Source organism: Stegodyphus dumicola, chromosome 12 (assembly GCF_044657685.1).
Source record: "Stegodyphus dumicola isolate Sdum_Otavi_A_Nest chromosome 12, ASM4465768v1".
Taxonomy (NCBI): domain Eukaryota; kingdom Metazoa; phylum Arthropoda; class Arachnida; order Araneae; family Eresidae; genus Stegodyphus; species Stegodyphus dumicola.
Window position 1 is genome coordinate 66,930,324 of NC_140779.1, and position 18,787 is coordinate 66,949,110.

Consider the following 18,787-nt stretch of genomic DNA (forward strand, 5'->3'; position numbering starts at 1 on the left):
AAAAATCATGTTTCCAACAAAGTATACAGATCCTTTGGGAAAAACATTTAAAAAGTATGTATTTATTCTTTGCATTATCTTCTTTTTAGATTATTTTAACTCTCTGCATGTAGCCCTTAGCTCCACATCCATATTATCAGCCTCATTAACAAATGTTACTAAGTTACAATAAGTCTGTGTTATTTCTCACTGGTTTATTGCTGAATTTTTAATTTGAGTCTACAGGGAATATGGAAAAAGATCATTATGGCAAAAATGAACAAGTAATGAAGCCAAAATTCAGAAGGCTTTACCAAAAATTTTTTTTCACTGCCCTAAAGAGAAATGGCAGATAGCGAGAACACTTTATATCCTGAAAAGTCATATTTTCAACTGAAGCAAAATTCAGCCAAGAAGCAGAGCACAACACTTTTGATAAATGGTTTTGTATTTGGTTATCTGCATCCCTGCCAAAAAGTTGTGAAAAGTATTCATGAGACAATGCAGTACACCACCAAAAGAGTTATGTGGCAACCAATGATTGTTGCCATGAAATATTTGTGTGAACTCACATATGCACTCAGCACATCTGTTTCGATCCCTGTACGATCAACAGCTGAGTTTGTGAAATTCTCTGTTGTTTTTTAAGTGAAAATAGGAAACATGGGGAAAAGAGCAGCACAAAAAAAGGATTTCTCAAAAATGTTAATATTTTATTACTAATGTTTCTTGCTTTTCTAAATTTTTTATTGCTCTTGCATGGAATTCTTAATGTGCTACCATTTTTGAAAAGACTTTTCCTTTTTTTGCATTAGCTTGGCAAACAATTAGTCACTAATGAATTTGTGAGTACTTTCGAAATTTGCAATAAGTACATAGCTTTTTGGTGGGATTGTAAGTAGTCATGAAGTTTCAGCAGCCTTTTTAATGTAATGCATTCATGTTGATAGTACTGAATATTTATATTACCTTATTTACAATGTGTAATAGTTTCCTGTTTAATTTTCCCCTCCCCTTCAATCCCACTGAAAAATGATGGCTAGAGATTTCATTATAATAAAAATTAGTTAACTTGAGACCCTTAATATAATAATAATTATATAAGGTAGTTTTTAAAAAATGCATAAAAACTAAATGCAAAAACCCATACATAGTGTTACGAATTTGGCATTTAAATAATTAACTTTAGTTGAATTGTAAATTAAATGGTTTTATCTCCCGCGAAGTGCAACGCGTGACGAATATTAAAAAAAGAAAGCTAAGCCGGAAAATTGAAAATACAAGAGCGCGTGCATGTAACATTTAATAAATATCTCTTTTTGATTTCGAGAAAGTACTAGAAAATTCTCACGTGCGATTTTAAAATCTTATAAAAGGAGGAAAACCTCTCAGTTCGTAGGAGTTACTTAGTTTATTGTTGTTTAGAAAACTGCTCTTGTTGAATGTAGCAAATTCGCGGATTAGCTTTTAGCTGTTTTAAGTTCTATTGAACGTTTGAGTAGTTAAAAGATAACTACTGTGAGATATTGTAATTCTGCACGATAATTGGAGAAAATTTAAGCATATTTGTTGTGATAATAATAAATTTTGTTCATTTTTCATCGGACTTGTGCATTCATTTCGTAACGAAACCGTACGCACGCAACAATAGTATTACAAAAAAAAGTTACCCAACACTACAATTAACATCAATTTCATTTTATTTTTGTTTATTACACTTCTGGAATGGAATGGAATAGATGTTAGAGTAACATCTTCATTTCCTTTAGAAACTACTGATCGTTTTATGAACCTAACAAATGAATTCATTAAAAGTTCAACAAGTTTCTTCTAAAGTCATGTATATAAAAAGCTTGTTATTGCAAATTAATACTACTTTTATAAACAAAGGCAAAGTATTTTTCAAAAATAATAAGTACAATTTGGTGGTAGGTGATCGTAACATTTTTAGAATTTAGATAGAATAGATCACATTTATAGAAAAAGATTTTAAAATACCACGGAACAATTAGAAACATTAAACATCTGCAAAAATCAGATTTCAGTAAAGAAATAAACTTTTCTTAGCTTAAATCAATTGTTCATGTGCGATTTCTTTATATAGTTATCCCAACAAAGATTAAAAAATTCTCACTTTCGTACAACTTTAATCAGCCGAGATATTAATGAAAAACATTGAAAACGCTAAATTTCGATCTCATTTTTCCGAGTGGCAACAGCCACACAATTTGGAGATAAAAAATCTGCTTATTTCGAGAAGTGTTGCTACTGTACATTTTCAAATTGTAGTTTGTTAATAAAAAATTTGTAAGTTTTATAATATATGAAATAAAAATAGCATTGCCAAACGTTAAACACATTATTATTATTATACAGTCAAAAGTCTTTAATTCGGACGTCCATAATCCGGACCTCAAAGCTACAAACTTTCTGTGCATGCATCAACACATAATGCGTTAACGCATGTGCATAATACCTTTACGCATGCACATTTAATGTATAACGGGCAGCATAAGCTAAGCTAAAATTATCTAATTATCTATTTCAGTTAATGTTGCAGATTGCGTTGTTCCTTAATCTTCTATTTGGATCCGGCTTATTATTTTTTGCAGAATGAGCAATTTTATAAAAGTAAGCTTTATGTATGCATATGCAGTAAATTCTGTAAATAATATACTTTCATGCGCTTTCTGCGCATGCATTTAATGTATAACGGACAGTATAAGCTGAGCTAAAATTATCTAATTATCTAATTAATTTAATGTTGCAGATTGCATTGTTCCTTAATCTTCTATTTGGATCCAGCTTATTATTTTTTGCAGACTGTTAGAGCAATTTTATAAAAGTAAGTTGGAACTTTAGATTATGTCAAATAGAATTTCTGATGCTGGATCTACAAAGGTAAAGCATGTTTCGATGTCCATCAAACAAAAAGTGGAATTGCTGCAAAAAATGGATAAAGGCTCCTTTGTTTCTCAAACCATTCCGAAATCTGTTTATCAATTTCACGCTGCTCTGCAATGGGGGGACGTCGCAGCGCGCAATGAATTGGAAGTTGATCTGTCAGCACTATCCTTATCTTCAGGGCAGATGTTTTTATTTTATTCGGCTTATAATTCCTTACTAAATGTAATATTTCATCTCGATGTACTCTGTCTTTGATATGATTTAAATCAAATTCCTCATCATTATAAATATCACGAATACACATCAAATAGTTTTCTAGTTGCAATTTTCTAATTTCGACTATGCGTAATGTATGATTTATGCATGCGCACGTTGAAAAAAATGTTTAATAAAGTAAACAAATAAATATTAAGCTTTTTTTTGTAAATTTTGATACCCTTTAGATCATAATTGCTCTTTATTTCATAAATTACGGTTTCATATTTTTAATTTTATAATTTCTGCATGCCATCTTTACCAGATTTAAACTGATGATCTATAATCCGGAGTCGCCAAAGTCCCGACGAGTCTGGATTAAAGACATTTAACTGTATAAGGTCATATTTTGACAAAGAAAGCATGCGATTGCATGTGACCTCACTTGTTTGTTAATGCCAGCTGCTGTTGGCAACTTTGTTTCTGGTTAGTATAACTGATATGATATATATACTATTACCACGTTAATTCTTATATTAATTTTGAGAAAATGTTATATTACATTAAATTTAAACCATGATTAACCTGAAAGGTCAAAATTTTTTGTTTCTTGGAAAGAATGAACTAATTTCCTTCATATTGACATTTTTTCATACATTTGCTTTTCAGGGATACATAGAACTTACAACTTTTGCTTTGGCTGCAGCCTCCTCATCCAGTGGGCTTGCACGCTAATACTAATATAAGAAAGGTTTAGACACAGTTGATGAGATCTTAACTTAATTTTAATCAATAGTCTCTCCAAATGAAAATGAAACAATTCAAAACCACAGTAACATTAAAAGCATTTCGTTTAATTACAACAACACTACAAATGATCATAGATATTATCTATTGGTTATATTATATTTTAAATTATATCAATTAGATATACTTTTAAAAATAAATATTTTAATTATTTTTAAGCAAGTATATCACTTATTTCATTCAGTTGTTTCTGCAAATTGAAAGGCACATTAAAGATCTTAGGTTTTGATGAACAGAAACATTCTGAAAACTGGCTATTTAGGAGGCTACATGAAAGATAAATTAAGATATTATGTTTAGTATAATGTAGATAATCAATATAACACAAATGTCCAAAAATGTTAGAAAGACAAATCTCTAAAGCAAAAAACTCACAAAATAAATGCAATTTTATTTTCCTACCAAAGACTTTGTATGAATGGTATCCTAAGCAGAATTTACTTTATATAATAATAATACTAGGTAGTTAATTACAACACATTCAAATGTTATCTACTTAAAGATATATCTTTCACAGATATTTTGTGTTCATTTATATAACACATAAAAAATCAACTCATGCAACCAACTCTTCCAGCTATCAGGAATAATATCTATAATCTCTATATTTTATTTTAGTTACTTAGGGATCAATCCCAGCAACCCCTGTGCTGATATTAATGAAATTTACTAACTAAATAATAATAATAATAATAAACTGAGTAATCTAAATTGAAACTTGACTAAATATGGCATAGACATATAATATTTAACTCATCATTTTTAGAAGAACGAAACAAGTACCTTTGCCTCAGCAATGAATGCATTGGCTCTAACTACATCCAATGTAGTTACTCCAAATATTTTCTTTGGATCGAACACATTATGCTTCTTAAATACTTCTGCAGTAATAGGTACAGTAGAATTGACCTAAAAGAGAAAAATACTGATCAATAACAGTTTTAAACAGCATAAAAATTTATTACTATTAAAGATACATAAACAAGGGCTCCTACACATGGAAATAAGTACTTTTAAGGATCACCAATGGGAAAAAAAAAAAAAAAAGGATCTATGAATAGCAGAAGCAAATAGAAACTGATTAAACTAAAGCAATTATCTACACCCGAACTTCACATATGCATAACCACTTTTGTAATTTGTAAAAATAAAATAAATCTGTAAGTGGAATAAATGATTATTAAATATAACCTACTATTTGTATTTTACATTTTTAAGAGTCCCACATATTTTAACCTTTAAAAGACTGTAAAGTTTGGAAAGGTTTCACTTTACAGGAAGGGAATCAAAATGCATTTCCACCCCTTTTAGCTGCCATTGTGAAGGGAAACCTCTCCTTTAGGGGTTGTCTTTGTTAATTTTCAGAGAAGAGACTAGGGAATACAAAGGAATTTTTTTCTTTTCTGCTGTCTCTTTTCTCTAAACTAAGGAAACACACGAAAATGAGATTTTATAGCTGAAGTAATTGTTGAATGATGGAATATTAACTTTTGCAAGCACTGTATTTATTTCATCTTTCAACTACTCACTGTTCATTGTTCCTTCTTCCATTTGCATCATAAAAGCTTCTTTTTTTTCCTTTCTTTAATGTATTTTTTTTTTTTTTAATATTCTCCTTTAGTTTAAAAAAAATATTTTATTGATTATATTTTCATTGTATTGCATTGCATTTTGCATGCTTCAGACAGCAATATTAAATACAAAAATTACAATAAAAATGAGAAATATAAAGATAAAATTTGGCAATAAAAAAAATTGCCGAACTGAAATCTATTATCATAAAATTTCAAGCGGATTTAATAAACTTTTATTTATTTATCTATACAGATCCACCAGAGGATGAATGGTAAAATCGATGAACACTGATAGCTAGGTTTGGTTCACATTTCGGTGAGCTGGCTGCATGTGGCCTCATGTGTAATATGAATACCAGCTAATCTGCCTTAAAAAAGTCCTCCAGGAAGCCCCCTTCTTCCTTGTGCAGTCCTTGGTCATAATCCAAATATTCTGATTTTTATTTATATAAGTGTATAAAAATTGGAATTGTTATAAACAAATAAATATCATGTCAAAATATAGATGCTGTTTTGCAGGTCACTTCTGCAGGAATTTTGCTTGTACTTTCATCATGCACAGAAACATAAGGAATGATAAGCTTACAAATGTTATTAAAATAGTTTTCTTGTTATTACTTTATCACAGTAATGACAATTTAATTCTTAATTTGGGGGGGGGGAGAGAGATGTGCTGAAAAGTAATTCAGCCTCTCGGTAAAATAAGAAATATGATAAAATAGATCAATTAGATTCTATGATTATGTATGCAAAATTATGCTAGCATTGTTTGCCTATATGGACAAATAACAATGTTTTAATGACTATATTTATTATTATTTATTACATGGTCCGCCCACTACACAGAAAGAGAAGAACGTTTTAAGGAAAATTTGCACATATCCATATTGCACATGGAAAAAAAAAACATGAAAACGCCCATGCAGCCAGCCCGTTCATCAGGACACAAATCCTAGACCAAACTGCCAGTCTTCACTGGCTTTTACTGCTCAGCCACTGGTGTGAGAAATTATATTTAGTTACAGAAGAGTATACAGCCTTTCAGAACTACCAGTGTGTATCAACCTCACTGATATGTCACTAGGCAGTATTCAACTGACCGAAAATATGACCTGACTGTTATCAGTACACGTACAGTTTCTTACAAGAAAGAAGCAAAAGGATGTATATGTATCTGTGTTTTCATTATTAATATTCATTTTGAAAATCTCTTAAGAAATGAAGAATAAATGCTAATTTAATGAGAGATATTTTAAAAGTTAAATCTTTGTAAATGCTGTAAAACTACAGAAAGCAAATGTGAGAAACTTATTAAAATTAATAAAACTCAAAAATTAAAAATGAAAGAAAAAACAGAAAGCAAATATTTAATATTAATTATTGCTGGGCTCTTTCCATAAAATCACCAATAATTAGAATATTATCGCATTTCATTTCTTTCGTATTTTTGAATAAAACTTATAATGCGGGAAAATATAAATTAATATAATATTTGAATTTAAAGCTGCGACTTTCAAATATATACACACACACACACACACACATATAGACATATCTATTTGTCTCTCTCTATATACATACTCAATTATCATATACATGATACTTAACACAGATGCACATGTGTACACATTTATCTACGTGTGCCTGTAATATATCTGTTTGCACATACGTACACAATTAGCATATACACGTTACCATTCATGTTTGTGTTGAATATGCACGCATATCTCATTTGCATATGAATATAAGTACTATTAGGCTACTTGTGTAGAATTCTAGAGAGCAAGTGAATCATGCGTGAAACTTTTTGCCCTGAGCTAACCTTCCACTCTTGAAAGAAAATAGAAAGGAATTTGCAAGACCCCATAGATGTGATGGATGAAAGTCATTGAACAAGAAGCAGGGGAAGGTTATCAGATAATGATTCTGCAACCTGAAAGGGGTAGAAAGAATTTCTCCAGCTGAAATTTTGGCCACAGCCGTGTTTTGAGACCAACTCTAACAACTTTTTACTACTAACTCTTAGCTTTATATCAATTTTTTCATTTATGCCTCATTTCATCACATACATGCTCCATCTAGAGGTATATGGAAATTTTATGTTAAGTGGCGTAAGTTAAACTGTGAAGTAAAATAACAATCAGCATTACTCATTGCAGAAGCTTGGCTGTTGTCACTGCAGTTGCCTGCTTAGAGACAGACAGCCACTGATCAGAACAGACGTGAACATCTGATGTTATTAAGTGTTGAAAGTTAGTTGCTCTTTACCCAGTTAGTGTCATAGCTGCTTAATAGATTTGCTGAAGTTATAACCCAGTTAATATACAGTATTTAATATTAAGTTCCAATAAACTACCGAAGTATTAGAGATGATAGATTGTTTTCTATTATTTTAAGTCTCATTAGCTGTAAAGAATAAATGTTTACATTTTTGTATTGTCTCTTGCATACACAATAAGGATAAAGCTTTCGGTTTATTTAATTACCAAAGCACCTGATGGCTATATGCCTAAAGGAAGGATGCCTTGTGGAGGACTCTCTAAGGGAAGTTGACTTGTATACACATTACACATAGGGAAAACGACAATAGCGCCCATGTAGTCAGCCCATTCAGCAGGATTCGAACCCAAAACTAACTGCCAGTATTCAGTGATTTTACCACTTGGCCGTTGGTGGTCCCAATAATGATTAAGGAAAAGAGATAACTTCTAAGGGTGAGCAGTTAGTTACATATAATTAAATTACATAGTTAAGATATTCTTAGTCATAATAGATTACATATACATGGTTATAATTGCAATTTTTTTTTTTTTTTTAATTCTAAAATGATATTAGTATCACTATACATTAAAAGCTACAGAGAATTTAAGTTTTGCAGTAACAACAAAATGTTTATGCATCTTTTCAACTTGAAAAATTTTCCAGATAATTTAATTAATTTACATCAATTTCCTTCTCTTTAGCATCTTTTTGAAGCTTATCTATTTCAGTAAACAAATCAATGTTCACATCAGTATCCGCTTCATTTCTTAATTTATTTTCAAAAATGAACCTTTGAACAATAATTTTCTCTCTCTTTATAAAACCAATTTCTTTTTCAATGAACTTTCTCTTCATTTTAGAATGTTTAGATTTAATTAAAGATTTTTGTTACTCTAAAGTACTGCTTGTATTTAGAATGTATAGAAGAAACTGCTAACTTTATTTCTTTAATAAAATGAGTATTAAAAATAAATATGAAATGACATAAAGACCGGTGCCACAACCAGTGTGGCAGACTTTTTAGAATTTAATGAAGCACTGAGCAACAAATTTTAGGACAAAATTTCTAAAACTGTGGCAGGCACTCAGGTATGTATGAAGGTATATACTAAGACATATATGACGAATCTTTTAATTCACTGTCAGTTTTCAGTTTCTCTGCTTTCTTTGATGCTTGTTAGACACAATAAGAAATAAAAGATAGATAATAGAAAGATAAAAAAATAAAGAGAAGATAAACACAAAAAAATAAAAATTTCTTGTATCAAAAGGAGAAAATTCAAATAATTTTCTTTTCACTGTTCTTCTAAAAATTCTCAAAAGATAAATGGTTCATCACAAATTTTCTATAAAACACATCCATTACATATTAATAGCCATGAAGATACAACCTCTGTCCAGGAAGTTCGATGAATGTGTCTATAGTTACAATGGATTGTTGTCTTATATAAAGCAGCTGTTACCTCTCTTCAGAGTAATTCCCATTGGTGGTAATGTACATCTGCGAACATCTGTACAAATCCCAGAAACTCCTGGCACAATTGTCTTTAGAGATGGCCTTCAATTCAGTCACAATATTCCATTGCTATCCAGAAACCTCTGGCCCTTCAGGGCTGATTCCAATTTTGAAGAACAAGAAAATGTCCGGAAGAGGCACGTCTGGGATGCAGACTGGGTGATTCAGGGACACAACTCCCCTGCTGGCCAGGAACTGCTGTAACAGAAAGGCAGTAAGTGGCCGGGCATTGTCATAGAGTAGAGTCAAGTTGCCTTCCTTGGTGTACTGGGATGTACCCACTTGATCCGTTGAGCAGACGTTTCTGTATTTCCACGTACGTAGCAGCACTTAATGCTATATCCTCAGGAAGAAATTCTTTACGGATGAGACCCTCAAAAATTGAAGAACAGCACGATCATTGTCTTGATGCGAGATTTCAGATGCTTTCTCATCACCTGTGATGTCACTGAGGTCTCCACAGTCATCAAGCCAAAGTTGCATTTGTTCTGGCATCAAAGTATGTGTGGGGCATAAGTTGGAAGCAAAAGCTTGCATTTGCCCAAATTGTGGGCCACTATGAGATGAGCTATCTCACAACTAATTCCTACTTTTTCCGTTATCATTCACACTGTCACACAATGATCCTGGGTCAAAACATTCCTTCACTCTCTCTAGGTTGTCTGTGGTACGTGCAGTTGCAGGCCGAGCACTTCAGTGGAGTCTTCAATTGTGTAACACTCTTCTAAGAAGCATTTAACCCATTTTTACATGCACTTCAAGGTGACAGTATGTTCTTCATAAACTGTTATCAGCATTTCACAAGTCTCTTTTTCTGATTTTCCAAGTTTGAAACAGAACAGCATATTCGTTCGCTGATCCATTTTGAGTTTCGACTGCACACACATTGCATTCACTCTAGGATGAGCTGTTTCCAGATAATAACATACCTGCAGCACCACTACTCAGGAGCTGATTCAGATCAGTCTTGATCTTGCCAGCTCTGGATGCGCCGGTTGCACATTCTTAGGTCCGTGAGCACTATAACATCATTCACCTAACTTTCTGGACAGAGGTTGTACATTTCATGTAACCACATTTTTCTGGAAACTGTAGGTCTATAAATCTTGTCTTCAAAATAAAAATTTATAAATTGTGTCTGAGGTGCAAGATCTAAAGTCTAAAAGAAAAATTTTCCTTACCAACTCTGTAACAGGAAAAAGGCAGAAGATTTTTGAAAAATACTTTTAAAAAGAGAAGTGTAAAGTGAACTTTCAAGAGGAAACTGACAAACATTTAAACATTCTAGAACAGTTACATATGAAAAACTCTTACCATGAAAAAATATCAAAAAAGACATATTAATTTTTAAGTAATTATAGTAGCATTTTTTTTTCCTAAGAAGTATTTCAAAAACCGTGCTTTGTAGCATTTATTATCTCGTTTATTTTTCAGAATCAAAGTATTACGAAGTCACCAAAATAGAAAGTAATATTCTTTTAAAAATGTTTTACTTAAATACTATTTGTTAAATATAATTTTAATTTATTATCATTATTTTATGATATTTATCAGTGTTATTGTGTTCAAAAAAATCACAAAAACTTCACAAATTTCTAAATAAAAAATTTTGAATACAAACTGATTCTGAAATCGCAACTATATTGATAAGTGAATAAATTTAGTGCCACCTAATAAAAGAACTCATATCTCAAAAAAGGAAAAGTTGGTGTTTCAATTGAAGCAGGGCATCATACCTAAAACTCGAGTATCTGCCATTTATGTTAAGAAGTAGGAAAGTACTCAAACATTAACCCATTAAACACATATTTGTCAATGCATCACCAAAAAATATTCCTCCAAAATGTTAATTCATACTCAAAATGGCAGTCATTAAAAAAATGCACAAAAATGTCAGATGATTAAAATAAAGGACATTTTTCTGGTTTCAGCCAAAATTAAGGATATTTAAGGATCAAATAAAACCTAAAGACTTTCAAGTACTTTAAGGACCGTACGAACCCTGATTAACATATTACCATTACAATTTGGTTTTAATACAGTATTGTGACTATAGTCACATAGAGCTATTTGATTAAGGTTATAGATCTGCTTTAAAGCTCATTATCAATCAAAATACATAAAGAACGAATACTATTAACATCTGAAAGTCAGGACATAGTAGAACCACTTTATTATGTAAATGCAATCAGCTATCGTAAATTATCTGGAGTAAAATGTATATTTTACCTTTCAAAAAGTTTCAAATGTAAGGTAAAGTTTAAAGCTCACTTTAAATGTGTGTAACAAAGTATTAATACAAATTATGGTCTAAAATTATTATAAATGTGTATAATAAAATAATTTGAAAGTGCAGTTTTTCAGCATGATCAGTCTCTTTCCTAAGAGGAATATCATCTATCCAAACTGTATGCTCAGATGCACTCAGTGGACTGCCAATCTTGCTGACAGATTTTCTGTTCGATTCACAAAACATATTGTTTAAATGACATCTTTTTAAACAGCATATTCAGATGCATAGGAAATATATCAATGGACTGTCGATCTTGCTGATCGAATCTCTGTCTAATTCAAAATATACTGTTTATAAGATGAAACCAAGTTATTATGAACTAATGAAAAATAGTAGGGTTTTTTTCTGTTGTTGTTTACTGAATTTTATCAAAATTGAGTGGATAGGTGAGAAGAATGCGCTGTTTCTTTATGTAGGACAATGGTTTGAAATATATAAAAGTCATTTGCTGCAACACTACTCAATAAATTCATAATAAAATTTAGAGAAAAGGAGGTACTGTTTCCAACAATTTTTATCAGATCAGGCGAATGGACACATACAGGTTAGAACAGAAGAAAGATGCAACAAAAACTTATAAGTGACATATAATAATTCAAATACAAGCCAATACTATATTTCATAAATTCACTTACGGGATTTGCTATGATGCAGATCATAGCCTGAGGACAAACTCTCGCACAAGCATCTGCTAAATCACGAACAATTGATGCATTTGTATTAAATAAATCATCCCTAGTCATACCAGGTTTACGAGGCACACCAGCTGGAATGACAACAATATCACACTTTTCCAAGCAAGCCTTAAAAAAAAAAAAAAAAAAAGTTTGTTTTTTAAAATATTGATAGACTAAAAAATAAATGTGACTAAGCTTTAAAATAACATTCAAAACATTTATAAAAACAATTTAATTAAATTTATATACTAATATCTTTGATTAACTTTATACACATACTTAGTTTGACTGCCCCCCTTATTCCAAAAAGATAATTTCCAGCTTTCTTATGCACTAATGAAAAAGTTGATGCAATTAATGTCCTGATGTTAACACAATAAATTTTAAGATTCTCCTTCACTTTGAAGGATCCTAAACACATTTCTCCCTATTTTTTTTATACATACACCATATGAAATGCGACTTAAATTTTCAATATTGAAAATATAATAAATAAATTATAATTTCATTGTTTCTGAGCCATTTTAAAAGTTTGTTAGGCTAGGTTATTTGAATATGATAAAGCATAAAAGAGATATCTGCCTAAGGGGAGGAATGCCTTTGTAAAAGAGTTTCTAAGGATAATTGGCTCATATTCACATTGCATGCGGAGAAAACCATGAAAACCAACCATGCAGCCAGTTGTTCATCTAAGGTTCAAACTCAATTAAACTACCAATGTTCAGTAGCCTTAATTACTTGGCCATTTCGTGAGACATTTATAAGCTTGATTTGCTTGAAAATAAGTAAAGTGTGAAAAGAATTATTACAGTGATATGTGGAGAGTTGGTGAAAGCATTGAGAGATCTACTAGAAATCTAACAAGGTGAGAATTGGATTCACTTCTAAGATCTTGAAAGCAAATAGGAAAGTGCAGTGTGAAAAATCATCTAAATTTAGGTCATCGCCATCCAGTTAACGAGAAATGTTTAGTTATATCCTTGAACTACTATGCAACGATTTGTGAAATCAGAGCTGCAAGGCCAGTGTTTTGCCTTATAAGGTATTTTCTATTTTCGCCCTCCTTTCAGCATGCCTTCATGATGTAGTTGGAAGCACACTTAATACATATTCAAGACGTCCAAGGTTGAGTCCTGGCGTTCTTATCTCCTGCATTTAAAAAAAAAAAAAAAAAAAAAAAGCCACTTATTATTCTACAAGCTGTGCTTGAACTAAAAGATGGTGGACAATAATTTGTCACCAACACAATTTGGCCTTTCGGCATGCCTTCGCTGTGCAACAGTAGCACACAGCATGTATTCAAATTGTCCAGGTTCAAGTCCCAGTGAGGGCATTGCACAGTTTTGCATGTCTCCTACTTCAAAAAACCTAATGATTCTACAGCCTCAGCAACATCTGTTTTGGAGAAGGCAGTAGTAGTTTTAAAGAAGATGCCAAGTTCTAGTGCTTATTGTAGGATTGAAAAACACATTACACCAACTGCATAACACTCGATAGAGATTACTTCAGTTATTTCCAGAAAAAAGTTTTATTGAGTTGGATTGTTTAATGTGTTTCATAAGTAATAAATTTATACTCATTCTTTTTTTACCTGCTCTTATAATGTGTTCCCCATTTATTGAGCACATAGATTGAATAGAATATGTACAACAGACCAGCTTTTTCAAAAATTTGCTTGAAAGGGAAGGGGGCATCAGGTTAATGTGCAAGCATTTCTAGGAAAGAAGCATGCATTGAAAAACCATGTATTTGAAGCTAATATATAAGCACTTTACAAATTCAGTTATAATTCTGCAAGCTATAATCAACTATAATTATTTATTTATATTACTATTTAATTAACTGTTCAGTGTGCTAGTAAATTGCATTATCTCTATGATATTGTATTATATTAACAGTAGTTTCATCTTTCCAGATTATCATAAAATTAGAAAATAAGTTTCAGTTAAATAATTAAACGCTAACAAAAGAAAACTTTCGTAAAATGAAAAAGGTAGCAATCATTCTTTGCCTGATCTTGCACACATATGGAAAAGCTAATCCAATGGTCATTACAGATATTGCAAGAAAAATAATTTCCTTTTTGGCCTTATATTATAAATGCAACTTCAAGTAGGAAAAAAGTAACCAATACATTTGCTGCAATTTTATTGCCTTTTTGCATCATTCCCTTTAGATAGGGTTGCCATATATGCCAAATATACGAGTCTCGCAGCATTTCACTACTCGGTCTCATATTATTATTTGCCCTATCAGATCATGTCTAACAAAGCTATGCAAATAGGTATTGGCCATTCTAGCCCATAATACAGATGCCGAGAGAATATTTTCCCTAATTTCAATTCAATGGTCAGATGAAAGGAACAGGTTGTTAATGGAGATAACTGAAGAAATTTTGATTTGTCAGTATAATTTTAAAATGATTTGCACTTAATTTTATAATTATGTGAAAGAAAATTTTATAATTAAGACAGCACATCAACTTTAAAATATGACTGGATTACCTTTGCATCATTTTTATTATTCTAAGTGATTATTTTATTAGATTGATAAAAATATCAGTACAATTGTAGAGTAAAATAATATATCAGCTACACATTTTTTTCATCTTTTATTTATTTGACACATACCCCGTATTAATCCTTGACAATTGTGGTAACCCTACCTTTAAAATATATCCTAAATTAAAGTTTCTTGAGCATTCTTTAGATAATGGTCACAAAGTTTATATTAGTATTTTTGTACTAACAGTAAAAGATTGGTTCATGTAGGATAGAGTAAAAATAAATTAATTTGCACTTTTTTTAGATTTCTTATTAATTCTATTAATTCATAGAAAATTAAATCATTTTGGGCTATTCTGTCGAATTATAGCTACCAAACTTGAAAAATTGAAAGTTGGGAAGTTTTTGTCCCCAAAACTGGAAATTTCTGGGAGATTTTCATGTTGCACAGAGGTATCATTCCAAAAGAACTCAAAATTGATTTTAATTCACTTTAAAATGCATATTTTAGGTTATTCAAGTATTTGTAATATGATTCTGATGTAAAATATTAATATTTAATTTTATATTTTATGCTCATTAGTTAATTGCGTTTTGGTGTTTCCTTAACACTCTTTAAATGAAGAAATCACGAGCATGGAAGGAAAGCTGAATTAATCAAAGTATGCACGAAGAAATAAAATTAATAATTAGAATGCAAAATATGAAAAACTAACGAAGAATACGATACTCAATAAAAAACAAGAGTGCCATATATCAAGTTTTCTCTTGACCACCCGATATTTCTTTTGCTGATAAACTATATTATCCAAAACAAACACCCTGCATATATGTATCAAACAATCATCCTATTGTAAAGACAGTGAATTCTCATGTTCTAGATATATGTTGGCAGTTATGCTTAGAGCTTCCATATGGTTTCAGAATCATGATGTGAACATTCAAGACTGTTCCTATCAAAAAAATGTCTTAATGTCACAAGGTCAGTGTGCAAGTATAAAAGGGTATGTGCACCTAACAAAGGGACTGCTTCCGGTAATAAAAGTTCACCTTGCAAAAATGAGTTTTTTGTGAACTGCACAAGGCAAGTTAATTAACTCTTTGAAATCCAGACCCGTCGCTAACCTGTATCCTCAAAATACCGAACCGCCCGAAATACTTTTCCAGTTTCACAGCAATTTCCTCCCCTCTCCGTCCATTAACGCAGAAAATAGGTGTGAAGATTTCGAATGACATCCTTTGTACTTTCTAACAAAGATTCCATTAGCCTTTGACCCCATTCTTTATAAACCTATTCTGAAGGTCAGGCCAACAAGCCTTTCTGGCTTTGTTATGATCACGACTGAGATTTTGTTTACTTCCCTTATTTTTACAGAAGGAATAAATTGATTAAAAATAAATATAATCCTTAAATTTTTAAACTGCACTTTTATTGCTGTTTAAAATTTATGATAAAATAGCTCTGGTTCAATGAGTAGATATTTTATCATAATTCTGTTAAGTACCGAAATATTCTTGGGTTTTTATAAAGGATATAAAATGGACCCCGCTAAACAAAATACGTATATTTATTATTTATCACGTGTAACATAAATACGAGCCAATTTTCATTGGGAAAATCACTCCCATGACTTTGCCAATCCTCTCGCACTTTGCTATATATAATGGGCTAATTTAACACCCCATGATGAATATAACATAAATAAATAATTTTCTTTTTTAAAATTTCATTTTTACAGGAATTTCTTGTTTTTTCTTTTATTGAATAGAGGATTAAGATTTCACTTCATGTACTTTCTTTCTTTTCATGTTAAGTTGGTATTTTTTAGTTAATGTGGTACGTTATTGTTTCATTTTAGTTTATTTCACTTTGTTTTTCCTTTTGTAAAAATAATGAGGGTCTTTCCATTTGTTGATCAGTTGTTTGATCCCATCTTTGTGAGGAATAAACCGTAGTTTATAGACTTTTTTTATGATTTTATTTATTGTGCGAGTTTCAAAGTGCATTTATAAATGTCATTGTCTTTCCATGTTTTCATTAACTTAGTTATATATGTATATTATTATTTCTTCATGTTATAAGTAAATATGCACATTATCACTCATATAAATTTGTAGCTAGATATATGCATACATAAATGTATCTATGTTTATATACATATTGCTGTTCATTCCACATTTATACACATTTTCGTCATAGTGCAATAATGTTTTCACTTTTTTAAATTGGATACTGTTCTGTAATCAGAACCGGATCATTAATATACGAGTATATACACACATACATTCGTACTTACAGTATATGCATGCATACATGAACACATACATAAATTTCTGAATCTGGTCCTGATAAGAGAACTGTACCTGAAATTGTATGGCCCTGAAGAGAGCCTTTTGTGCTCCTGAAAAGCGTCTTTTTTTTATATTTTAGCGAGGGAATGAAGCCTAAAAGCATGTTTTGTACAAGTATGTTGTTCATATATCACATTCCAAAGAACTTTCAATATACCTCTCCGAGTTTGTCTTTTTTCATAATTCTTTACATCGAACACAAGTGCGTTTACAAGACCATTAATTTTTCGACATTTGTGATCATGAAATGCACTAGGCGAAAATATGCCTGAGGTTTGTTTTCGAAACGAATTTTGCGATGCGGATTCTTCAATCAGTTCTAATTTGTACATACCTGTAAGTCATATACCTGCTTTGGTCACTTTAGGATTGATTAGTTAGCAACTCTATGAACTATACAGACGTTATTCACTGCGGTGTCTAAAAAGAACCAAAATATGTACATCCACCATTTCGAGTATTTTCTAGAAGCTGAGTAATATTTTTGACGCTGATCTGCTAGATCTACACCTCCCATATTCTTATTGTACTTGACAAATGCGGATGGACATGGTACTATATTTTTTTTTTTTTTTGAGACTTTTCTTCTTGTAGTAAAACACAGTTCATTTTTACAGTTTGTGGAAATGATATGTATCAATTTTTTATCAAGCCAGGATGAATAAAGTAAATTCAGCAGGCTTTTGCATTGAATAATTATGCTGTCGTATTGATTTCCCAGCTTCATTTGCTTGATGTTCTCGGGCATGTTTTTCCGATTTGTCATTACAGTTCCACATGATAATTGTCCAGATTTATATAACTCAAATATCAAGTCTACGTAGGTGGAAAAGCTGTCAAAATAGATTTCATGACCTTTGTTTTTAAGTGCTTTTATTAAGTGCATAACTACATCATATCCTAAACCCTTCTGATATCTGATCTTTTTTACCACAATAAAGTTCAAAGTTATCCTAAGTATATCCTAAGCGAGATGTGCACAGCATCCATATCTTTAATCCCTGCTTAGCTGATTTCATAGGCATATACAGTCAAAAGTCGTTAATCCGGACTCGTCGGGACTTCGGCGATTCCGGATTATCGATTTTTCCGGATTATAGATCATCAGTTTAAATCTCGTAAGATGGCATGCAGAAATTCTAAAATTAAAAATATGAAACCGTAATTTATGAAATAAAGAACAATTATGATCTAAAGGGTATCAAAATTTGCAAAAAGAAAAAGCTTAATATTTATTTGTTTACTTAAATAAACATTTCTTTCAATGTAAGTTGTTTTAAGTTTTGCTTCGTTTCATGTGATAATACTTTCTCTTTAATTCTATTAAACAGACATAATTTCTTGTTCAGTTACAAAGTTCCGCTGTTCAAGTCCTATAATTGCTGTGTCAAGAACACCGACTAATTTGTCAATTGAAATTTTTTCGTTTTCAATAACCTCTGTTACTTTTCTTCGCTATTGGAAGCGAATTATAATGACGAGGAACTTGTTTTAAATCATATCAAAGACGGAGCATATCGAGATGAAATACTACATTTGGTGAGAAATTATAAGCCAAATAAAATAAAAACATCTGATCTTCAATTATAAGCCAAATAAAATAAAAACATCTGCCCTGAAGATAAGGATAGTGCTGACAGATAACTTCCAGTTCATTACGCGCCCGCCGGGCGGCGTTCCCCCCGCCGAGCAGCGTGAAATTGATAAACAGATTTCGGATT

At 31.3% G+C, this 18,787-nt stretch overlaps 1 protein-coding gene across 2 annotated transcripts in view; it reads right to left on the reverse strand.

The window, feature by feature from the left end:
• The window catches only part of LOC118205604 (malate dehydrogenase, mitochondrial-like), a 35,016-nt gene that overhangs the window by 8,317 nt on the left and 7,912 nt on the right, over positions 1 to 18,787 (reverse strand). The window contains exons 3-4 of one of the 2 annotated variants that reach the window (XM_085806515.1): positions 12,169 to 12,336; positions 4,672 to 4,797 (exon numbers count right to left, since the gene is read on the reverse strand). In XM_085806515.1, coding sequence (XP_085662641.1) covers positions 4,672 to 4,797; positions 12,169 to 12,336 — 294 coding nt within the window. The remainder of the gene's footprint in view (positions 1 to 4,671; positions 4,798 to 12,168; positions 12,337 to 18,787) is intronic. The other variant, XM_085806516.1, reaches the window with a different exon arrangement.